At 37.7% G+C, this 26,120-nt stretch overlaps 1 protein-coding gene across 8 annotated transcripts in view; it reads right to left on the bottom strand.

Annotated features, from left to right (window-relative positions):
* Positions 1–26,120, bottom strand: part of Dock9 (dedicator of cytokinesis 9) — a 265,843-nt gene that overhangs the window by 104,676 nt on the left and 135,047 nt on the right. For all 8 annotated transcript variants that reach the window (XM_090341935.1, XM_090341939.1, XM_090341934.1 and 5 more), the window contains exons 5-15: positions 24,452–24,521; positions 23,446–23,541; positions 22,634–22,768; positions 17,422–17,596; positions 16,036–16,103; positions 8,349–8,423; positions 7,007–7,147; positions 6,329–6,529; positions 5,828–5,950; positions 2,983–3,065; positions 2,320–2,442 (exon numbers count right to left, since the gene is read on the bottom strand). In XM_090341935.1, the coding sequence (XP_090198061.1) occupies positions 2,320–2,442; positions 2,983–3,065; positions 5,828–5,950; positions 6,329–6,529; positions 7,007–7,147; positions 8,349–8,423; positions 16,036–16,103; positions 17,422–17,596; positions 22,634–22,768; positions 23,446–23,541; positions 24,452–24,521 (1,290 nt within the window). The remainder of the gene's footprint in view (positions 1–2,319; positions 2,443–2,982; positions 3,066–5,827; positions 5,951–6,328; positions 6,530–7,006; positions 7,148–8,348; positions 8,424–16,035; positions 16,104–17,421; positions 17,597–22,633; positions 22,769–23,445; positions 23,542–24,451; positions 24,522–26,120) is intronic.

Genomic DNA, 26,120 nt, shown 5'->3' with positions numbered 1-26,120 from the left:
AAACTTCATTTTACATGTAAGAACCCAAGACAAGAATAATGTCTCGCCTGGCACTGTGGCTCATGCGTGTAATCCTAGCTACTCAGGAGGCTGAGATTTGAGGATCAAGGTTCAAAGCCATCCCAGGCACAAAAGGGCCCGAGACTCTTATCTCCAATTAAGCTCTAGAGAACGGGAAGTGGGGCTTGGCTCTACAATAGGGCCATAGCCTTGAGCTGATGAGTTCAGGGACGCTTAGGCCCATGGGTAGGGTGGTATCCTTGTGCTGAAGAGCTCCATCCTAGTTAATCTATGTAGGAATAAATTATATCTTCATCATTAAAAAAAAGAATAACTTCAGGGGCCAGGAGTTTGGCCTAGTGGTAAAGTGCTTGCTTAGCATGCATGAAGACCTGGATTCGATTCCTTGGTACCACATATACATAGAAAAAAAAAGGCAGAAATGGTGGTGTGGCTCAAGGACAGCTCTCAGACCCTGAGATCAAGCCTCAGGACTGGCAAAAAAAAAAAAAAAAAAAGAATAACTTCATTGTTCTAAGTCACTTGGTTTACAGTAGTTATGGAAGTCCTAGGTGACTGAAACACACACTAAGATAGCAAAATATTTAGCATGTATATTTATATTCTACATATTTATTTCATATATATATGGAAATAAGATAATAAAACCCACTAAGACTTTTAAAAGTAGGAAAAAGTTAATCAAGTATAATAAGAAGGGAATTTGATTAAAGGACATTATATACATGAATGCAAATATCAAAACAAACCCCTTTTATAAAATTAATTTATACTAGTTTTAAAGACCTAGAAAGTTGCTCTGTTTTCTTTTCCTTTCTTTCTTTTTTTTTTTTTTTTTTTTTGTCAGTAATGGGGCTTGAACTCAAAGCCTAGTGGTAGAGTGCTTGCCTACCTGGGTTTGATTCCTCGGTACCACATACATAGAAAAAAGCCAGAAAAGGTGCTGTGGCTCAAGTGGTAGAGCTCTAGCCTTGAGAAAGACCAAAGATAGTGCTCAGGCCCTGAGTTCAAGGCCCAGGACTGGCAAAAAAAATTGTTATCTTTAAGTAGTTATACAAAGAATTTGCCATTCACCAGAGTAGTTTATGAATATGATGCATCTTGAAAGGCTAAGATGCACTTTAACATTCTCACTTATCCCTCCCAACTCACCCCTTCTTCTTTTTTCTTAAGTTATGCACTGAATTTTTTTGCTGTTTTAACAAAGAAGTTTGAGCATACAATTCTCCTTGATCTGTGTCATCACTTCAACATCTTCACCTCTCTAAGATCTACCCTTTCCCTTATATTTCTCAATTCTATGGTATACATAATGAATTTTTGTCTACATTCTCGCCTGGTTTTCCTCTTTTAGCCCAGATGCCCCTCGATAAATAAAAGGATCAAGAAAAATGTGGTACATAAACACAATGCAGTTCTACTCATCTGTCAGAAAGAATGATACTGTAGCATCAAAAAAGAAATGGAGGGTCGGGGGCATGGCCTAGTGGTAGAGTGCTCGCCTAGCATCCATCAAGCCTTGGGTTTGATTTCTTGGATCATATACTCAGAAAAAGCTGGAGTGGTGCTGTGGCTCAAGTGGCAGGGTACTATCCCTGAGCAAAAAGTGTCCAAGGACAGTGCCCAGGCCCTGAGTTCAAGCCCAAAGTCTGGCCAAAAAAAAAAAAAAGCATGTGTGCACATGTGTGCACGAGAGGAGGATGGGGGGGACAGACAGATGGACAGACAGACTTGGGAAAATTATATTAAGCAAAGTAATCCAGACCCAGAGAAACACAGATTGGTTATCTGTTTTCCTTACATGTGGTAACCAGAATGTGTCTTTAAATTTTAAGTAAACATACTAGGTGGTAAGCAGGAGTCATAAATGAATTAAGTGGAGTGTAACAGACTCCATGGAGAGCACAAATAGTATAATTCTTAGTATAATTCAAAGCCCAACAAAATAAGTACCAGGAAATGGGAACTTGCAAAAGGGGAGGGTGGTACCAAAAGGAGAGTGATTGCTGGGGCTTTTATGTGACCTTTCTTATTTCTAAACAGGATTCCTCATTCATCTCCTTTTCAACCCTCACTCTAAACAGCTCCAAATAAAACACCCTGAAGTCCAATTAACCAGCTGTCTCTGATGGGAAACCTTTTACTTTTTCCTAGGAATTCAGGAAATATGCCATGCCCATTTCCCATCCTTATATGATACCTGAGTTAAACAATATATTTGATGACTGCCCCTTATCCCCTCTTTCCATCTTACAATTTCTATTTTTGAGGTATGAAAACAAGGAAAACAAAACTCACTTTCGAAAATCTGCAAGTAACTTGAGCATATCATCATTTGATAACTTATTGCTGTCTTGCCTGTAGACGGCAGAAAATCTGGCATTTTTGTCCAGGTTTCCAGCTGTGTCCTTAAATAATGTCCTGAAAAAGCAAAGCAACATTTCTAAACTGTGTTTCTAAAAGACCAAAATAAATTCATCATTTATCTCTGGCTTCTATGTATAGAGTAATTATCATTCCATTGGCTGAGGCCAACAGAAATCTCATTATCTAAAAGTGCAGAAAATATTACTGAGGATGAATACAACTAACTCAATTTTACACAGAAAATAGTTCCAGCCAAAGGCTTGTATTTAGGAAACAGAATACGCATTCAAATGTGAAAGAAGTACAGACCACAGCTACGCTCGCAGCTGGAGGCTAATGGCTGGCTCAGGGCTGAAATCTCTCTGTAACAAACCTCTTACCCATCCTACCAAGGACAAATTACAACCCTCTGTACAGCATTTTCCCTCTCTGAAAGTCTACTAAACAATGTTTCAGTTTTGGGGCATGCTTCTTCTCAGTTTTATACATACAGATCCTCTTTGTCTGGGTAACAAACAGAACAGGGCTACCTACCTACTTACTTATTTATGTATCTATTTGTCTCTATAAAAGTTGTAAAAAGTATTCGCTTACCTTGCTGCCCAAGCAAATGGCATTCTGTACTGTCCTAGCCTTTGGCATGCCTGCTTGGCATTCTTTAGCACCTTCTGAGCAACCTTGAAGACATCAGAATAAAGCTATGAGATAATATATCCTACTAGCGAGAGTATTAGACAATAGCCATCACCATACCTTCATTAAACAAGCCCCATCACAGCATTAGATGCAGGGAAAATTACACCTTACAGAAGGGAATATGGCTGTATTTACATTTGGGGCAGCCTTCTTTAGTTAATGTATTCTGTGGCAGTGATTTTCAAAGCAATACAAATGAATATCGTTTCTAAAATGCTTTTTTTGGTATTTGCCAGCAACAAACATGGCATTTTACAGATTTATATATTTCTTTTTGACCAAGAGCTATGTTAATGGTAAATCTATCAAGTTATTAGTAAATGTATTTTATTTGGTATTCATTATTGAACATATTACATTATCAGAGTTTACATAAAAATTTAAGTGAGTCAATCAATAAAAACACTAAGCTTTCACAGCTCCTAAAAGAGACTAACTCACGCAAATCACTACAATTTGGGAGATATTTATATTTATATTAAGACATGATTACTGATTTAAGTCAGGCTAAAGTTTTCAATTATTTGACTTTTGCTAAGCATAAATTATTGCTACTTTCACTTTCTAATGTTCAATTTTGTTGTAGCTTGACTGATTAACCCTATCATGCAAACTGAGGTATATTGCTTTTGGGCAAACATATGTATGCATGAACAGTTCTATTATTTATGAACTAGAACTCTATCAATTACACAGATGATACCCAGTTTCCCCTAATCTGTTTTTATTATAATAATGTACTGTTATCAATGCAGTTTAATTTAGTCAGAGTATTTAGTTGTATTCTTTTTTATTTAATTCCTTTTTGGGGGGACAATAGCAGAATTTGAACTCAGAATCATTCTCTAGGTAGGCACTGTACACTGAAAAATGCTTCCAGCCCTTTGTTTTTTTTGCCAGTCCTGGGCTTGAGCTCAGGGCCTGAGCACTGTCCTTGGACTTTCTCAAGGCTAGAGCTCTACCACTTGAGCCTCAGCACCACTTCTGGCTTTTTTCTATGTATGTGGTACCGAGGAATCGAACCCAGGTTTTCATGCATGCTAGGCAAGCACTTTAACCACTAGGCCAAACTCCGAGCCCCTTCCAGCCCTTTTTTTGTGCTCACTATTTTTGAGATAGAGTTTTGTTTCCTCAACCTTTTTAGATCTTGACCAAAATCCTATTTTAGGCTTCCTGCCATATCTTGAATGGCAGGCGCATGGCGTATGTCACCATGCCAAGCTTTTTCCACTGTGATGGAGTCTTGAGAACTTTTCTGCCTAGGCTAGCTTTGAACTGTAATCCTCACCACCTCAACCTCTCGCATAGTTAAGATTATAGGTGTGAGCCACAGGGCACAGCTATGAGGTGCAAACTTTGACATTACTTGAATAATATGAACTTAAGCTATAAAATTTAAATCCCAGTATACAGCAAGCAAGAATGACCATACTTATAGGTATGGGGATGGAAAGTGTGCTGCAAACATAGAATAAATCTGATCAAAGGTCTTCATTACTAATCCAAACATAAAATATCTTCTTATTCAAGGTTTTAGACTGGCATGAATATAATTCTAGAACCCAAGACACATCAACAAGTAGCATGAACTATGATTCCAATATAAGACTTTTTGAAAATTGTTATTGCAAAAATAATGAACAGAGGACTTACTGTTACATAAGTCAGGTAGAGTATATTTCTATTTCTTTTTTTTTTTTTTTTGTACCAGTCCCGGGCTTGGGTTCAGAACCTGAGCACTGTTCCTGGGCTTTCTCAAGGCTAGAGCTCTACCACTTGAGCCACAGCACCATTTCTGGCTTTTTGCTATGTATCTGGTACTAAGGAATTGAATCCTGGTCTTCGTGCATGCTAGGCAAGCACTCTACCACTAGGCCAAACTCCCAGCCAAGTATAATTCTTTATGAACAATGTTACCCCTTCCCTCACTCTCTCCCAGTTTTTCACTCCTGTTCCCATAGACTAGTGAGCATCACTGCATTTTTTCCATCCCTTGTCCCACCATTTCTGTGCTCCCCCTACAATCCCCAAAACAAATAAATGAGACAAAAGAAGAAGAAAACAGCAATGAAGGAAAAAAATCTCTTGTTTCTGAATATCATTTTGATAAATATTATTTTATATGACCAGATGCACATAAGTACTGTGCCTTTGTATTCTTCTAAGAATTTCCTCATGTCTCAGTGTGTGTGTGTGTGTGTGTGTGTGTGTGTGCGCGCGCGCGTGCGCGCGCAGGTGTGCAAGTATATATTTTTTTAATGATCCTGTATATTTACTTATAGGTACATTCTTGTTCCACAAATGAGGGAAACTGCAATCTATGTTTCTGCAAAAAGCTTATTATCAAGCTGGAAATTCCTTTGTAAGCTATTTCATGATGTCAGAATAAACTAGTAAAATAATGTATTCATTTACATGTCAGACTACTTTCCAACACAAATTGGACATATAGGAATTGTGGTATAGAAGCACATACTTATCACATCCAACACCTTGGGTTCATTTCTCAGCACACACACACACACCCCTCCCCTCTCCACATGCATCCCCCGCCACCCTCCACACAGGTGCACACACACACACAAAAACAAAAAGAACTGGACACATAAAGTCAAAATGGGAGGTAAATATATGATACTATATCTTTTAAGAGTATAAATATGGTTTACCTTTGATTAAGCATTTTAATTTTGACACACATGACTGTTTCACAGATGGCTCCCTGTGGTGAAGCCATTCATACCTTAGAAGAGTCTGAACTTCTCATATATGGCTCAGCGCAGTGAGGGATGCTCCCTTGAAGGACTTTTTCAATTCTGGCCACAAGAAATATGTCTGGGTGAGGACAAGTGACTGAAAATATTCCCTAGGAAATAAACCAGTTTATTCAGTTAGTAGAATTCATAGTTGATTAAGAAATCCCCTGACCATCAACACATAAAAGAATAATGAACCAGTAATACTGCCCAGAGAACACTGGTGCCAAACACTGAGCTGGATCAACAGTTCACCTGCTGAAATAGTCTATTTGGTAGGAGGGGTAACCAGGAGAAAGCTTAGAAATCAAAATCTCTTATCCTTCAGCTTGTTTTTACTGACTAACTTTATAGACTGCCCATATAATTAACAGTCTAAGTTACCCACTTATTGCATTTACAAGGTCTCATTTGGGCATTTTGATGTATTTATACAGTATGTACAAGGTTAGGCAAAGAAATCCGAATGCCAAGTCCCTGCTCCCTACCTGTTTGGGATACTGCATGGCAACTTCATGAAGGACATCCTGAAGGGCAGGGGGGCTCTGGCTGCCATTCATCAGAGCGGGAGATGTGGGAGCCAGCATCTGACGCACTGAGAAATGATTCAGGTCCACATGGAAATCAGCAGAAATCTTTCTGTTGTATTTTATGTCAAACAAGGACAGAGTAACGAAGAAAGGCTCTACCTGAACAAAACAAACAAATCCAAATCAGCACTTCAAATGATTGGGGAAGAAAAAGGTTGACATCAAACAAGAAACAGTAAGACTTAACTGTGATTGGTGTCATAAATTATTACCAGAAATAGTATCCTTTGTCACAAAGACAATTAGGTTTATAAACATTGTAGAAAATAAAATCACTTTACCTTCATGTGCTCTGCTACTTAATATATGCCCCACAGAAGAGATAGCTGCTCTCCCTCAAGAATCTAAAGATGAAATCCATCTCCTAGGACACTGAACATAAGCCTGAACATATCACTGAGCACAAATATCCTGGCCCTGCAAGCTTAATAGCACCTATATACATATCTTGAATACTGAACCTCTTTGATACTACAAACTTGGATTTCACATTCAGGATTCACTAGAATGGGAAATGTATCACATCTAGAATACTTAAACATTAAGTAAACCTTTATTTTTAAAAAGGAAAATTACATTTGTAGTGGGTCCTTCTTCATTTTCAGCAACACAACATTGCAAGTTGAAAGATAAATCATTGCACTTGACAAGAATCCTCTTTCCAAATTTCTCTTCAAATGGTTTCACTTCTGGCTCAGCTGATGAGAAGTCAGGTTTCTTTCAAAGAAAGTATAAACATAAAAACATATAATGCTCAGAGTTAAAAAAAATTCCATCATAAATACCCAAATAAAATTGCCGAAAATTTCTCAGTGTTTAACAATAGTGATCCTATTTACAATAAAGATGCTGACTATAGTAATATATGTATTTATATTGATGATCAAGTAACTTATTATATAACTACACAATGGATGATTATACAGGGCTTAATATTATTATTATGATAGTACAAGTATCCATTAACATATGCATAAGAATACACAAAATGTGCTGTATACAATACACAATGGAATAGTAATCAAAAAGAAATTGTGACAATGTGGATGAAGCTTGAAAACACACTATGTGCAAGAAATACAACACAAAAGCACAAATATTGTATGATTCTACATTCATGAGGTTCCTAATATAGCAAATTAATAGAGATCAAAGTAGTAAAGAGGTTATCAGGAGTTTGGGGATGGGAGGAATGGGGAATTATTAGTTGATAAATTTCAGTTTGAGAGGATAAAAAAGTTTTGGAAATAGGGTCATGGTTGTACAATGAGGTTTCATTTAATGCCAATGACCCATATACTTTAAAATGGTAAATGTATTATATTTTCTTGTAAACATACACACATATACATACATGTATGTATAGGAGGGTCTGTGAAAAAAACATGGGGAATTACTTATCATTAAAGTTAAGTGGAAGAAGTTCTACAAAAACAGATCCTCACTGCAGAGGGAAAACATTTGGGATGAAACATTGCAGAACTTTTGTTCTTTCAGGGCAGCTGTGAGGTACTCACCACAGCAAATTTGGACTTCGCTAGGATACAGATGTGGCTGTATGCCCTGTGTGGTGTGTAGCTGGGTTTGAGCCTGTTTTGAGGCTAGTCAGAAACTATCTCTTGGTGTCTTCAGCGAAACCTGATATTTTTTAAAGGCTATTAGACAAAGGCTATTAGAAGATTTTTGGATTTGAGAATGTCCTTGTTAAATCTTTCCATATTCAACTATCTACTGAAGGTCAAGTAATCACAACAGTTATGCTATGATAATGAGAACATAGATAGTTTTTACTATCCTTCTTTGACCCAAATGTTATATATTGTTATACAGCTTACCAATCCAAAACAATACAAACAAGCATCAAACACAAATACTTTCTCCTTCCAAACCACTAGATTTAAATTTAAATAGTTCTTACCTGGGCATCTGGGTCCAAGTAAAAAAGTTTGACTCTGCTTTCACTTTTCAATTTTATTTCAGCTTCTCTGGTGCTCTGGTAACAAGATAAATAAAAATTAAGTTTGACAAAATGCTTTTTATTTTTTTGTTGGTCACAGGGTTTGAATTCAGGGCTTGAGAGCTGATTTTGCTCAAAGCAAATGCTCTACCACTTTGAGCCACAGCTACACTTCTAGTTTTTCTAGTGGTTAATTGGAGATAAGAGTGTCACAGACTTTCTTCCCCAGTAAGTTTTGAACCACGATCCTGAAATCTTAGCCTTCTGAGTAGCTGAGAGCAGAACATGCTTCAAAGTAAATCATATAAGATGAAAAAAATTTCAGAAATAACCAAAAAATTGTGCACATGATTCAGTTTCTATTTTGAGTTCTGTGGAGAAGAGAGGTGAATGTGAGGAAAAGTACTTAGAGAATGGACCATGGTAGAGACATTTTTTTTTGTAGAAACTGGTAATTGCTTAGAAGTCTAAGAGAATGGTGAAACAAAGACTATTTCCCTGTGGCAACAAGTGATGACATACCTTAATTGTTTGGTTTTGTTTTTTGTCTTAAGAAACAGTTATGGCCCAAACATTCAAGAGTTTCCCTATTCTATCTTAAGTTTTGGCCAGTTAAAATAACCTAAAGTCAAAGACCATATGGCTACTGGGTCATTTAAATAGAATGCACTGGAACAGGAAGACAAAACAAATCTTATAAGGCTAGAATATATTCTTTTAAATTCAGTTGTTCTATTTCTTCTGCTTCTAAGTTATAAAACCACTAGGACCATCTCTAGTATGTTTCATGCCACAAAACTAGGACAAAGCACTGTGGGATAAGAGGCCTAGAAATGGGATGTTAATCCACAGACAATCCTGTTGCATTACAATGCAATAACATTGTTTTCCAAATTGAGACTTAGGGAAGGAAGTACTCATTACAGTCTTAAATTCTGTTATCAAAAAAGGTATGTGTGAAACATGGCTTCTGAAAAGTTCTACTGAGCTTAACTCACTGACTTTCATGCAACCTCAATGAAACTGTTAAGTCTGAAGCACAAGGCATTATCCTGTATTCAACTGCAAAAATTTAACTGGTAGGATGAGTTCATTTAAAAATTTCTACAGAAAGAGGATGTGAGAAATGTTAGATTAACCAAACAGACTAAATTAAGAATGAGCTGCTGTTCTTAAAGAGTATAAAAAGAGCTCGAAAATAGAGAAAAATAGATTTTCTTCATATTATCTTTACTCAAAGAGAAAATATATACATTCCAATGTGATAAATATAAATGTAATCAGAGAAAGATTTTTTTTTTTGCCAGTCCTGGGCCTTGAACTCAGGGCCTGAACACTGTCCTTGAGCTTTCTCAAGGCTAGAGCTCTACTACTTCAGCCACAGTACCACTTCCAGCTTTTTTCTATGGATGTGGTACTGAAGAATCGAACCTGGGTTTCCTGAATACCAGGAAAACACTCTACCACTAGGCAAAACTCCCAGCATGAGAAAGAAAGTGTCAAATAACTAGCAGGGAAATGAGGCACTTAGCGTGAGAGGAGCCATAATAGTGCTCATGATAGTGCTGGGAAGCCATGGCAAGAAACCAATTGATAGACTTGCAATAGTCCCTAAGAAAAACCAAGTATTGGATATAGTTTGTGGACAGCCAATTTTGAGATGTGAGCTTGGCATCTACGTTCTTGCTGACAACTAGTTATTTTGCTTCTGTATTCTGCTTCTGTATCTTGTTTAGCTTACAAAATTCAGGAGACTTGGAAAGATTCCATTTAATGCATGCCTCTCCCCCACAATTAGGGGTATAAAAACTCAAGGCTACTTCTGGGTTCTTGATGCCTAGGAGTAGTACCAGCTGGTTATGACTGGCTATTGACAAATTCCTTTTTGTTATTAATAAATTACTTTATAATTAAGATTCGGTTTTGAGTCTGTGGTTTGTTCTCTGGGCATCCTCAACTCGTTACAGCAGCAGTATTTATAACCTGGTCTCTGACTTCCTAGAAAAAAAACCAATTAACTGACCTGTAGACTACATGTATCTAATACAAACATTTATGAAACCACAAAAAACACATACCAAAAAACCACACAGAAAATGTTTGGTTCCATTCTAGACAGCAGGATAAAAAGAACAATTTTTTTAGAGTAGATACAGCATGTCCCTCTGATAGGAAATCAACAAAAATGTTCAGTCTACATATACAATCACAAGCTTCAAGAAAGAATATACAAAATACCTTGAAAACCTAAGTACATTTTATTCACACAAAGAACAGAGGGTCCTTCCATATTATTCCAGTTGATACATCAGTTATTTTTGCACTAAAAACAATTTCCTGTTGGTCAAATCCTGTTTGGCTATGTCTCAGTCACAGAGGAAAACAAAAGCTGGAGCGACAGGATGAATGGGAGCTGCAGAGAAAGGAGCCTGCCATTAAATTATACCTTCAGGCCTCTCTGCTCTTCCCCCATTGTTCTAGGAATTATTTTATAATCTTAATTGTGGCCCATTCTCCCACCTGGCCCTTTCTTGCTTTTTCTGTAATCTGTTTATGGCTTCATCCCCTGGCTAAACTCTCCCTTAGTACAGAGCTGTGTGTCTCTACCTTCTCCCATCTCTCCAATCCATCACATCTCATACACACTTTAATCTCTGATTCTCTATCCATGGAAACAAGATGACCAGTCACCAAATATACTAGAGGGGGATAATGAACAGATACAAGTAGGGGTCTCTAAGTTGGTGCCTGGGCCCCTCACACTGCACACCACTAATTAAGCCACTAAAAGGAACAGATGGTAGGGTACCATGTGGCTCATGCCTGTAATCCCAGCTACTCCAGAGGCTGAGATTTGAAGATAATGGTTCAAAGCCAGCACAGGCAGGATAGTCTGTTTGACTTCAATTAACCACCCAAAAGCCAGAAGTGTTGTGGCTCAAGTGACAGAGCATTAGCATTGTGGAAAAAAGCTCAGGGAGAATACTCAGGTCCTACTTCAAGCCCTCTCCCCCACCCCCCACACACAGAGTACAGATGACTAACACCCACTCATAACAATTCTGCAGGCAGCATGCTTGGTGAATGACAGTATCTCTTAATTTTCTTCATTTTTTTCCCTTTAAAAATTGTAATTGCCCTTTTCTACCTTCTTAAATATAGGTATTTAGAAAATATCTAAGAGCTGGGGGAGCAGTGGGAGTACAGCACAATGAAGACCCTTACTCTGAGTCATTTGTCAGGTTTTTTTAGGGGGTTGGTTGTGAGGCTTAAACTCTTGAGCTTGGGTTTTGTCTCTGAGCTCTTCAGCTCAAGGCTAGTGCTCTATCACTTGAGCCACAGCGTCACTTCTGGTTTTCCAGTGGTTAATTGGAAATAAAAGCTCCATGGACTTTTGTGCTAGGGTTGGCTTTGAACTGTGATCCTCAGATCTCAGCCTCCTGAGAAACTAGAATTACAGGCATGAGCTACCGGCACTCAGCATTTTCAGGCTTTGACAGTAACTCAATATAAGAAATGTAAAGTGCTTGCCTAGCATGCATGAAGCCCCGGGTTCAATTCCTCAGTACCATGTAAACAGAAAAGGCTGGAAGTAGTACTGTGGCTCAAGTGGTAGACCGCTAGCTTTGAGCAAAAGAAGCTTAGGGACAGTGTCCAGGTCCTGAGTTCAAGCCCCGGGACTGGCAAACACACAGACACACACACATAAACAAGAACTAAGTTCTCATCATGATGAAATATGCAAACAATATACATTTATGTGCACACAGATATGTGAAATAATATAAAATGTATCATAATTAAAAATAGTGTGGGTATTTTTTCACCATTGGTTACTATTTCACTCTCTTATTATAATAACATTAACAACAACATTATTCAATTCCAGTCAAAATTTTTTAATGTGGGTCATATAGTAAGAACGAAAGAAAGCCCACACAGTATAAACACTAGGATTCCATGCACAGGAAGGTACAGAATATTTAAAACTAGTACACAGTGATGGAGATAAAAATTATATGGGTATGAGCTAAGTGGGTACACAAGAGTTTGATGAGATGATGTAAGTGCTTTCTATGTGATTTGGGGGATGGTTCCATTAGTAAATAAATGTGAGCTACATCAAAGACTACAACTAATGCTTAAGTATTTCAGTAAACTTCAGTGAAGAACACAAATGAAAACACACAAAAAATTAAGATGTCAGACGTGGCTCATGCCTATAATCCTAGCTACTCAGGAAACGGAGATCTGAGGATTACAGTTCAAAGCCAGCCCGGCATGAAAGTCTGTGAAACTCTTATCTCCAATTAATCACTAGAAATCTGGAAGGGGCACTGTGGTTCAAGGAGTAGTATTGTAGCCTTGAGTTGAAGAGCTCAGGGACAATGCTCAGGCCCAGAGTTCAAGCCCCACAACCGACAAAAAAAAAAAAAAAAAAAAAAAAGGGAAAAAATTAAGAAGGGGATTTAGATAAATAAAATTGCTTTCACAAATAAAATGGCTCAAGGTAACCTGGTAGTAAATACAGTTATAAATAGTTTTGAGTACATTAAATAAAAAGTCAGAAAAAGCATCAGTTTTTCTATCTATGTGCATATATAAATATTTAACTCTAGGTCTTAGTATCAAGCAATAATGAATTATGTTGCCAGGTAAAAAGAAAAGGCAACTCCCATAATGTCTTATTAGAGGCAAATATAGATTTCTAATCACTGTATGCTCCAATAACATGAGCTTTATCTTAGGTATCCATTTTACTCATCTAGTAAGTGAGGACAATTACCTTCCAAATTCTGGATGGTATCACTTTATCTGCTTCAACAAACTAAGCCTTCACTACGTTCAAATATTTTGCATTGAAAAATTCTCAACCCTCAAAGGGCTAGAAACAAAACAGTGAAGGTCAATGAGAAATATAATATGCTAATGTTCCTAACAGACAGGAGAGGGAGGCTGCTGAGGAGTAGAGGGCCTGCCTAACATAGGCAAAGTGATTGAGATCCCCAGCACCGCAAAAAATAAAAATAAAAGTCCTAACATAAAAATACAAACACATAAGCCAAAGCTTTTCCTAGACTAGAAGGACATTATGATGGTGACTCTAAAGTTAGCTTTAATAGGCAGGTACTAAAAAGATTCTGTGGAAACAGTCAAATACTGAAGAAAAACAACACTGTAAAGTCCACCCAGGGAAAATTTATATTTGACAACAGTCATGTTGTCTTGAAACAAAGGTCAGTGCTGAATGTTAGTCTATTTATAATCCTATATAGATAAACTAAGCTTCTATTATAGTGTTTAAGATGTGGGAGCTGAGGGTCACCATTTCACTGTTATGTTAAAAGAAAAAAAGCAAACAGAAAGGCAATAATGGAGCAGAACAGAATAGGCCATAGAAGACAAACAGTTCTCTCAGTTAAAAAAGAATCATTCATCAATGCACAGGAGACAAGTACAAGGATATTCATTGTAGCATTGTTCATAGAAAAAAATTAAAGTAATAGAACAGCTAAATAAAAGATGGATGAGATCTTTAAACTACTTAGGGTGGAGCTCAACAACAAGGCTGAATTAAACATTTTTAAAAGTAACTAGAATAAGATGTATAGTACATCAACATTTATGTAACATTTTTAAACATACTATAATACCACATATGTCATTATGATAAGTATATTTTGTAAAGACATAAAAATACAATGGAAGTCAAACTTACAGTAATTGTCTCTGGTTGGGGCTGTGGGGTAAAGGACAGTGAGTGGGAATATGGAAATTCTTTAAAAAGAATCAACTGTTCAGAACATCTAATATTTCTTGTAAAAACACAGATGCTAAAAAGCCAAGAAAATAATAGCTGTGAGTGTTGTGTTAACAATGTGGTTATCTCTCTGGTCTCCTTGGTGCTTTTCGTAACTTGAGTTTCTCAAATATCACAAAACAAGCCAGGCATGGTGGCTCATGCCTGTAAGCCTAGCTACTCAGGAGGCGGAGACCAGCCAGGGCAGTAAAGTCTGTGAGACTCTTTTTTTTTTTAATTTATTTTTTTAATATTTTTATTGTAATTAATAAAAGGGTTACATGATATTTGCCAGATTGATGGTGCATTAATTCGCACACATTGATACCCTTTCACATGTCTTGGTCCCCATTTCCCTGCCCCCTACCCCCACCCCTCATCTTGTTTTCCCCCGTTCCCTATCCAATTTCAAATAACCAAATACAAATATATCCAATATATCAGATAATAAAGTGAGATACTGTAACAATATGAGATAACCAAGGGACAGCAAAAGAGATGAGCGGTAACATAGTACATTAAGGACAACTATCATTCATTATATGGCTTTTGTTTCAATATCGTGGAGGTCCTTTCAATTAGCTTCATACTATATGGCCTTATGTATCAAGGTTTTGCTCTATTGCAAATCTCTGCTAGAAGAGCCCAAGGTTTCTACAGATTATGACAAATGAGGGAAACCATTGAGCCTAAGTTCCTTTGAGTCTGGCTTAGTTCACTTAATAGGATTTTTTCTAAGTCTTTCCATTTCCTAACAAATGGATCGATGTCATTTTTTCTGACAGCAGCATAGAATTCCATTATGTACAAATACCACAACTTGTTGATCCACTCATCAACTGAGGGACATCTAGGTTGGTTCCATATCTTTGTTATGGTGAATAATGCTGCAATGAACATTATTGTGCTAGTGGATTTAGTATGCCCTAGTTTCTGGATGATTGGGTAAATGCCAAGTAGTGGAATTGCTGGGTCATAGGGGAGCTCTATGTTTAGCCTTTTGAGGCACTTCCATACTGCTCTTATCCCCAATTAACTACTAGAAAATCAGAAGTGGTACTGTGGCTCCAGGGGTAGGGTGGCAGCCTAGAGTTGAAGAGCTCAGGGACCAAGACAGTCCCAGAGTTCTAGCCGAAGAACCAACCAAAAAAAATAAAATAAAATAAATCACAAAACATAGCCAGGTGCTGACAGCTCATACCTGTAACCCTAACTACTTAGGAGGCTGAGATCTGAGGATTATAGTTCAAAGCCAGCCTGGCAGGAAAGTTCATGAGACTCTTACCCCCAGTTAACCACCAGAAGACCAGACGTGGTGCTGTGGCTCAAAGTGGTAGCGCAAAGTTCAGGGACAGCACCAGACCCAGAGTTTAAGCTCCAGGGCCAGCAAAATAAATAAACAACAACAAAAAACACAGGTTTAGCTTGGTTTTTGTTGTTATTTAGAGTGACTGGGAACAAGTTCTATAACTTGTGACCTCTCTTTAGTCTAGTGGCATGATCTCTATGTCCATTCTCTCTGAAATTGTGGCTACTGGTTTGAATAAATGGGAGTTACCCTTGGAAACATAGTGGCTATGTATTTTAGTTATTTATTGCTAAGTATCAAGTATTGGATGCAGTATTAAATATTATGAGGAGAGAGACCCTTTAAAAATAATGCAAAAAATGTTGAAGGGTACCTTCTGGGAAATAGACCAAAGTCTGTCAGTAATCAATTTCATTTCACCTCATATTCAGGTCAGAAAATCACAGTAATCACAATATAACTGGTTTAGGTATTCCATTCTGGACAAATTCATGCCACAAGAAACATTTCAATAATATTCAATAACGAGTAGATGTTACCTTGGCAAGTTCAGGCAGGTAGCTATCTAAACCGGAACCAGAACCTTCCAATCTGCCTTGTTCATCATCTAAAATGGCAAAGCAGAGTTTGAGTTGAGTATAATTGTATTAAATTTAAGGCATATGGAAGAAAGCTATTTCTTTTAGGTGCCCTGTGAGCCAGTGTTTTTAGCTGCAGATGCATCTTAGAAACACTTGGAATAGTTGATATACACACATTGAATAGTTGATATAGCATGTTGTTGGGTTAATTCAAACTAATGAGTACCTGAGTACCAGTCACCATGGCTACACCCAATTAGAATCTTTATCAGAGCCAAAAAATAATTAAAAAACAAAACAAAACAAAACAACAATAGCCAACAAAATTTCCTAGCTCTTCTAAGGGACACCCAAACTTGAAAATCAGCTAAGGTGGTGGTAAGGGAAACTTTTTTTCTGAAAAGGGTCTTTTAGAGCAGAATCCACGGACCATGCAAATTTACCAGGACTCAGGCAGCGACAAGAAGTATGCATGTCTGTCTGGTCATGTTCCAAATGGAACATGAAACATGGAACAATAACAATAAGGGCTGGGAGTTTGGCCTAGTGGTTAGAGTGATTGTCTAGCATGCACAAAGACAGGGGTTCAATTTCTCAGTATCACATACATAGAAAAAAGCCAGAAGTGGTGCTGTGGCTCAAGTGGTAGGGTTCTATCTTTGAGAAAACCCAGGACTGGCAGAAAAGAAATAATAACAACAATAACTACTAACTAAGTGTAGAATCTATATTGGGGACTTGAGCTACATTTTTAAATCTTTTTTCCCATTCAATCAGTACTGTTTAGGGAGCTAGACCTAGAACTTGAACTCAGGAATTGCACTCTGTTCCTGAACTTTCACGCTCAAATGTAGTACTCTGCCATTTAGTCACAGCTCTACTTCCAGCTTTTTGATGGTTAATTAGAAATAAAAGTCTCATGGACTTTTCTGCCCAGGCTTGCTTGAACCACAATCCCCAGATCTCAGGCTTCTGAGTAGATAGGATAACAGCTATAAGCCACCAGAGCCCAGCACAATCACTTGTATTCTCATTTTACAGGTTAGCAAATGAGGCTCAGAAAACATTAGAAGTTTATTTAAGGTTACTCAGTTGACAAATGGATTGTTGGGATCCAAATCCAGATCATCTCTGTTTTCACAGCTGTGGTTCTTTTCATTACATGATTTCCGTATCAACAAGGTTAAGGCAGTAAACTCTGATGTGTCAGAATCTTTCCTGATGGGCTATCTGCCCTGCCTCTCATGGACCTGTGCAGTATTTCTCCTTACTACACACACAGGGAGAGGAGGCAGACTGATGAAAATAAAGATCCCCTTGCCTGGAAAAATCAGACCAACCTACCTTCATGAGAGTCTCCATTCCGCTTTTCTTGCATTGCAGCTTCAAAGTTGAGCTGGAGAATCTTGTTTAGAATTGTGATCCATTCTTCCATTTCCACTTCACTGTCTGCTGCCAAAAGGTAACTACTTTTGTCCTGCATTTTGAGCTCAAAAGCAAAACGCCTGACCTTGTTGTTCTGAAATGGGAAAAGGATGAAGAAACATACTTGTAACTGTCATACATTAGTTTGCTTTATTTGCTCCCATAAGCCCTATCACAGTCTAACTTCCTTGCTTTATTTTCCTCATAGCTTTAGTTCCTCATCTGACCGATTACGTCTCCTCGTGCCTATTTATTTTAATTATTATCTGTTCCCATCAATGGGTTAGAAGCTTTAATAAGGGCAGATATTTCCCATTTTTTTCTTTTCATTGCTGAATACTTAATCTTTAGAACAGTATGTGGTTTTTGTATGAACTTCTGGGATAAACTTCATATTCTTCCTTTCTTTTCTTTGTTTTGAAGAAAAATGAAGCTGTGTGTATGTTGTATTACCTTCTTAAAAGTTATCTATTATGTATCAATATGTTTTACTTTCTTATCTGAACTTGCTGAGAGATGAGAAAGTACAACCTCCCATCAACTTCAGGGAGGCAGAAAGACTCCCTACGTCCCCCTAAAATTCCAGCTGGTTATTTACAGTCCCTGAGTAAGCTTCCCCACACAGATCTCAGGTACACAAAGATTGTCCCAAAGGTCTCTGCATTTTTTTCAGTGAAATTCTTGGCAAAGACACAGCAACTGCTGTGTATAGACTGTCTGCTGTGGGCTCAGTAATTGGTATCTCAGATCTCATTGAAGTATATAAAAACAAGAAGTAAGAAGGAGTCAAAAGCAAAAATGAAATGAGATTTTTCTCTCAGTCCCTCAATCCTCACATATAATTCAGAAAACAAAAAGTTTAAGGTGAGTAAAAACTTTACACATCTTTTGAAGCATTCATTTCTTCATCTGTAATATAAGCATAATGTAGGCTTTTAAGTACTTTTAGAGTTAAGATTGTAAATTGTAATTCTTTTAGCTCAATCTAAAATTTTAAGTTTAGGTATTTTTTTCATCTCATGCACTAGTCAACTATTTTCTTTTGTAATCACATCTAAAAGTTATGATTAAAAAACATTTCCTTTTCTTTTTAACTTTTTTTTTTTCCAGTCCTGGGCTTGGGCTCAGGGCTTGAGCACTGTCCCTGGATTTTCTCAAGGCTAGGGCTCTACCACTTGAGCCACTGCACCACTTCTGGCTTTTTGCTACGTATGTGGTACCAAGGAATCGAACCCGAGTCTTCGTGCAAGTTAGTCAAGCACTCTACCACTAGGCCAAATTCCCGGCCCCCCTTTTTAACTTTTTAGCAAGGATTTATTTTAGTGTAACAGGTTAAAGAAGGGAGAGATAGAATCACTTCCTGTCCCCCATGCAGGAAATGGGAGTTAAAGATTTCTTAAATCAAAATGTTTGATGTTCAGTTTACAAAACAGAAGTGGATAAAAAATTACTGTACTCTTTTGAGGCTTCATATACAAATCATTAACTAAAAAATACCATCAGCTAGAGTTACAAAAAAAAATTCAAGGAAGAAACTTGAAGTTAGAACATCAGATTTTGAAGTGTACCCCAGAGACTAGATGATAGTTCTCAGGGCAGCTGTACTTAGAAACATCTGTATACTGTGTCAAATACATTTAACAAATGCTCTTGAAAGACAAAAATAATAACTTCTTAAAAATGGAGTTGCCAAATATATTTAGTCTCATTTAAGCTTTAAAGCCAGTGCCAGAAAATTCAGCTTACAAGTAGCTTTAAGGTCTCTCAAAAATACAAAGGCAACTCCTACTTAGGAAACCCACACAAGAAGGAAGTTAATTCAAAGCAGTTATAATTTCCTCTCATACTCTGACTTTGTACTGTCCATGAACTCAATTGGATATAACCATTTATTCACACTGGTAAAAAATTTCAGCTGAAGCTGGCCCATGAGCTAGGAAACATTCACGTGCTGATTAGCTACCTAATGAAAATATTTTCTAGTGGCTGTGAAATGGTGCTGCACTTGATCTGGAGCTCAGATATACTTTCATGTAATGGACCATTTATGGGGAGAGGTCTTTCACAGTGGCTTCAATATATCCCTATAAAATTCTGTATTATTGTTATTTTTGAAGAGCCTGATGATTATGCAACACTGAGAAAACTGAGCTGGTCACATCACCTGAAGTTTTAGCTACAGCTGTGAAACAGGTGCCTTTTCTGAACAGGACAATTTGGTTACAGTTTGTTAAAGCCCCCAGTGTTTCCTACTGTTTTACAACCATGCTGCCTCTGTCACTTAATTTAGCTGCTGGAATGGGCATCTGCAGATATTTGAGTTTGATCCCAACTTCTGGTCAAGATGAAGTTACAGGATCTGGACTTACTTTCTAGCCATAATTACTGGACAAAACAGACTCATTTTTAAAAAACAAAAAAAAATATTCTCAGGAAACAGACAAACAAGGGATGCTAGCTTGTGATCCCTAGAGGAAGAGAAATAAATGTGTTAAGTCCACATCATTTCAGTGTTTTGCCAGTTGTACTGGAGCACAGGTATGGAAATTCAAACAGGACCTTTCCTGTTTTGATGAGGTTAATACATTAACTGGAACTGAGGAAGACCAATGAGGCAAGAATGTACAGGCCAAAATCTCCAAAATGAAATAAAGACAGAAGAAAACTACCCTTAATATTTTTTAATCACCAAGACATACAAAAAATCAAGATTAAAACATGACAACCTAAATTTCAGAATTTAGGTAGAATTTAGTGAGTGAGGTAGGGATTAGACAGGAAGTGAATGAGGATGGGATGACACTAAAGGGTAAGGACAGTCTTTTGATGGAAATGCAATCTAACTTTAATTGAACAGGTACAAAAACAAGCATATCTATGATCAGACCAAAGCGCCTTGTCCCTGACTTCATTCATGCTAGCCTTACTAAAAAATCTCCTTAGAGAATAAAGATTCAAGCAATGTCATCACCACCACTGTGGAACCAGTTTTAAGGGTCCTCTGATACAGGTGACTGCATTCACTGTGAGGAGTTTTCAGGGAAACTGTTCATTAGTCACATAACCCTCTGTCTGAGAACTTCCAAAAGAAATGTCTGAATGATCCTCATTCTGTGGTTACTTGGGCAATGTCTGACTAACTAGCCTTATTCATAGCTGGCATTAGGCCTTTCAAACAATGCTTTTTTCCTATTCCATTTTATTTCAGCCTTATCCCATCTCCTGTTTATCTTCTGCTTTTACTCCTCTTTATATTTATGCTACTCTCGTTTTACATCTCCTTGTAAGCTATTGCATTGAATTTTCCTGGAAAAGCAAATGGGGATGAATGAATAGATAGATGGATGGATAGACAGGAAGGTGGCAAATGATTTTAGAAGACAATTCAAAAAATGCACGGAAAGATACATAGCAAACTAACAGCAAATCTCTAAGAAAGGGAGAGATGGAAGGAGTGGGGAGAGCACCTAGAGGAACTTTCATGTTACCTTCATCGTCCAGTTTTTACAATAATGACACATCCTTGTACTATGTAATATTAAAGATAATTTTTTTTTTGCCAGTCCTGGGGCTTGAACTCAGGTCCTGGGCATTGTCCTTGCACATGTTTTACTCAAGGCTACTGCTCTGCCACTTGAGCCACAGCGCCACTTCCAGCTTTTTCTGTGTATGTGGTACCAAGGAATTGAACTCAGGGCTTCATGCATGCTAGGGCCAGCATGCTACCACTAGGCTATGCTCCTAGCCCTAAAGATATTTTTTAAGTATACTCTACAACCGCAATAACATTAAAGAAAATAATTAACTAAATGTTTTCCACTCTCCAGTACTACTCTAAACTCATTACAGTATTAATCTACATTTTCAGTAACCATATTTGGTACCATCATCACCCTTGTTAACAAAGGTGAATAAACACTACCAGTGCCCAATTTTGTAGATGACGTTGCCTGTCCAAGATCACATAGCTATAATGAAGTGGTCAACATAGGTTTAGAAGTTTTGTTTTCTTTTTAAGAAATTAATTTTGTTGTTGTTGTTGTTAAAAACCAGAGGCTAGGACCAGGAGCCTAGGGGTAGAGTGCTTCGCTAACATGCATGAAGCCCTGGATTTGATTCCTCAGTATCACATACAAGAAAAAGCCATTAGTGGTGCCGTGGCTTAAGTGGTAGAGTGCTAGCCTTGAAGAAACCCCCAGGACAGTGCTCATCCCTGAGTCCAAGCCCCAGGACTGGCAAAACAAACAAACAAACAAACAAACAAAAAAACCTAGAGGCTATTTCCTGTAATCCTAGTTACTAAAGAAGGTAAAATCAGGAGGACTGTGGTTAGAGGACAGTTCAGGCAAAAAGATGATGAAATGCCATTTCAATCAATAACAAGGTAAATGTGGTGGTACACACCTATCATCATAGCTATGTCAGAAGCATAAATTGAAGGATTGTGGTCTAGCCTGCCAGGTTCAAATGCAAGATTTTATTGGAAAAATGACTGCAAAAGTGCTGAGGGGTATGGTTCAAGTGGTAGAACTCTTGCTTAGTAAGTGTAAGGGCCTGAATTCAAACCCCAGTACTGAACTCAGGAGTAAGCACTCTTACTCAGCATTTTCAGCTGGTAGTCTACTACTTGAGTCACACCTGTAGTCCATTACATATTTTTTCTCTTCATTGCAGATAGTTTCACTGACTTTTCTGTCTGGGATGGCTTTGGACTTCAATCCTCAGAGCTCAGCTTCCAGAGAAGCTAGGATTGTAAGTGTGAGCCACCAGTATCCAGCTAAAATTTATACATTTTTTAAATAGTGTCTCACTAAGTAGCCTAAGCTCTCCTCAAACTCATGGTCCTCCTGCCTCAGCCTCCCAAGTGCTGAGATGACAGACATGCACAGCCATGTTCAGCTCTACCGTAGGCTTTAAACACCAAATCAAATACCGGAATGCTCATGCTCACTACAATGTAACCACCATCTTGTAAAGTGACAAAACTTAATTTACTATATAGTTAGAGATATTTCAATGAATATTGTCACTTACTCTATTTACATACTAAATAAATCTATTCATATGCTTTAGGTAGACAAGACACTGCAGGCAAGGAAACTTGATGATAATCAACTCTTTCCATACTCACCTGGACCACACCCATGCAGGAATCCAGAAATATTGATCCTTTTGGTTCCTTGGAGATCTTTTCATCTTTGTAAAAATTCAAATTATAGGATCCATCGCCAAGTTGAATCAGGTGGAAAAACCGTCTCTTAAATGACTAAAAAAATGCACAGTTATTTTTTTCAAAGCAAAAAGTCATAATCTTTTACCAACAACCTGCAACTATACACATCTGTAAAAACAAAACAGAGTCCATTTCAGTTCTTTCTAGAACAAATAGGATCCTAGTCAATGCTCCAGGTAACTGGGCTTGCTGAGCCTCCCCTCTACATCTCATGGCTCATTGCACTTCCGTTTAGAGTTAGTGGGTCACAACATCCAATGTACCATTTTTCTCACCCACAGTATTTGAGATTTTACAGCATGAGGTGGTCCAATTCAGGATGCAAATGTTTTCTCAAATCCCCAGAATTTCTTGATCCCTTAGAAAGAGAATACTCTCTGTCTTGTGGTGCTAAATGCTTTTCCAGCATGTGGATTATGACCATCAGCCTGTCCTCTAATTAATTTTTTCCCTGTTAATCCTATTACCCTTCCACTGTTTCTCTTTATTATCATCCTGATATTCTCTTCTGAACAGCTTCCTGATTTACTTAACTGATTTTCTTTGTAGTCCTGTACTAACAGGGGTGTTGTCACCAAGGAATCTGAGTGAACAATGTTCCCTTTGTGGGGGACCAAGAGCATGACTGGTCATCCTGAGCTTCATTCTCAAGACAGAGCAGAAAAGGTTTCATGTGAGAGGAAAGCTGAATGAACGACAAGCCTCCTTACCCTCATGGTCACACTGATTGCGCTGTTCATGTTCCCTTTGTACAGCCACCCATGCTTGGTGATTCCACCCTTCTGAGAACCAAGGGAGGCAGCATCCTAGGAGAGAAGAAAAGTAGCCTATAATCCACCTCTCACCATGCTATTTGCTGTGAGTTTGGTCAATGAGAAAAGCATTCCATTTGTGTCAAACTGGCCAATTATCACTTTATTAGGGCAATTGTTGACCAATATTTAAAAATCATAGTAGAGTCTACATAACCTTTAAAGATATACCTACATTTATGAAAACTCTATTAAAAGGAAAGCTAGTTTCAATTCAAAAATTATATTTTTAAGTGTTTAATGAGCCATAGAAAGTACATACCACACTTGACCATTCAACTGTAAGGTCTTGCTTGATTTTTAAATTTTACAAGTGCTGGAGTTATGGATCAATTGACAACTAAAGAAGAAGTTAAAAAAATGTAATCTCACAGTGAGGCATCAGTAAGAGAAAGAAAACTGCTGCGGTGAGTAGCAGTGCCTTTTTATTAGGTTTCCCTTGCACAGTGAACATACTCACCTTAATATACTATTAATTCCCTTTATCTACTTATCTTTTCTCTCCACAAGCAGGAAAAAAAAGCATGTTAGAGTCAGATTTTACAAAAAGCAATCAATGAAGAATCAGCCATTTAAAATCTATTGGCCAGCAATTTAAGACATCTTGTTGGAAAGCCTAAGTAATTTTGATATGTTTTAACACTGTAGTCAAATAATATCCAGGTCTTTGAAAATGATCTCAGAATAAACACAAAGCAAAGAACACGAGATGTTAAACAGTCAAGTTGAAATAGAAAACTTATGTCAATCAAGCCAAAAATATACTTAAAAAGCTTTTCCTCTGCTTCATGAAACATTCCAATTCCTGTTTTGATTAAAAGCTGATAATGTTCTGAGTAATCTTCCAAGTCTTAAATCCAACGTTCAAAGTGAGATGAAAGACAAGAGCAAGCCATCATCCTACCTCATCTTTGTCAGCCTCCTCATCAACTTCATAGACATGAACTGGAAGTTTGTCCAACTTGGCCACTTTGCTTTAAAAACAAGAAAAGAAAAATTGATCAATAGAGTCTACATTTCTTTCTCCAACAGAGGAATCAGACTTTAGGAACTCCAAAGGCAGCCCACCCAGATAAAGGAATTACAATGTGTGACACTGATTTTGGAGGGGTAAGCAAAGAGACCTGAGTCAGAAATCTTTGTAATGTTATGTGGAAAAAGAAGATTACTGGGAGTCAGTAGGAATATATTAAGAGTAAGAAAGTTTCTGGGCACTGGTGGCTCACGCCTAGAATCCTGTCTACTCAAAAGGCTGAGACCTGAGGATTACAGTTTGAAGCCAGCCTAGCAGGAAAGTCCAGGAGATTCTTAGGTCCAATTAACTACTAAAAAGCTGGAAGTAGAGCTATGGTTTAAATGGTAGAGAGCTAGCCTTCAGCAAACATGATTACAGACATTATCTAGACTCTGAGTTCAAACCTTAGGGTCATCTCAAAAAAAAAGAAGTTAAACAAAAAAGATTAGGAAACTGGATTAGGTATTAACAAATAGCTAACTTTAAACACAAAATATATGAGAAAAAAATGGAGTATGAGGTCATTGTGTTAGAGTTGGTTAACGGGTGGTGGTGTTAACAATAGCAATAGCACGTAACAGCAGCAAAAACCAAGGGTTTTTACATTGTAGGCTCATGCTACGTACTTACATCAACTCATTTAATCCTACAGATGGTAGACTATGGTTAAGACCCACAAGGCCATGAAAGTGAAGTTTCCAGGAAGCAGAGTTAAACCAGATAGAATACAGAATGTATTCTCACCCACACTTGTGCTCTGTTGTGAATCTGTTCTCATTATACATTTGGAAATTTTTACTAATGTCAAAAGGTAAAATCTCAGTGGGGCGCAGTGGCTCACGCCTGTAATTCTAGCTACTCAGGAGGCTGAGATCTGAGGATCTCAGTTCAAAGCCGGCCTGGGCACAAAGGACTTAGAGACTCATCTCCAATTAATCACTAGAAAACCATAAGTGGGGCTGTGGCTCTAGAGGTAGGGCAATAACCTTGAGCTGAAGAGTTTAGTTATTCAGGCCCAGATTTCCAAACCCCATAACCCACCCCCCCCAAAAAAAACCCCAAAAGGTAAAATCTCATATCCTAACTACACTGTATATCATGTTCTGTTACCTTTAAATCATGAAGGGCAATATGAATAAGATAATAAATGAAAATAGATTAATGCAATCAAATGGGTGCTATTCAAAAATCCCCAAATGAATATTGGGCAAATATAAGACTAAAGAGTCTACCCATCTGGAAAAAATAATGCTAGCAGGGAGTATTCTCCCCTGAGGGTTAAAAAAGGCAATCAGGAAGTTGGCTGAACACTCTTAAGGAGTGGTTGAGCCACACAAATATGAAAAATAAACAGCTAGGTTCACTGAGAATATAAAAGGCTCAACCCCACAGATACAACAAACTCAAGGAAAAAATATATCATCTGGGTCACAAGTTAGATTTTCATTGATAGTTGTTTCTTTAAAAATATACTCTGGGCCCATGGGCTTATATTTCAACACTTGCCTAGCAAACACAAGGTCCTGGATCCAATGTCCAGCAACACACACACACACAC

The sequence above is a fragment of the Megascapheus bottae genome, chromosome 11 (genome assembly GCF_031878675.1).
Source record: "Megascapheus bottae isolate mThoBot1 chromosome 11, mThoBot2.hap1, whole genome shotgun sequence".
Lineage (NCBI taxonomy): Eukaryota > Metazoa > Chordata > Mammalia > Rodentia > Geomyidae > Megascapheus > Megascapheus bottae.
Note: the sequence above shows the minus strand (reverse complement) of the source record. Positions and strands in the feature narration are given on the sequence as shown.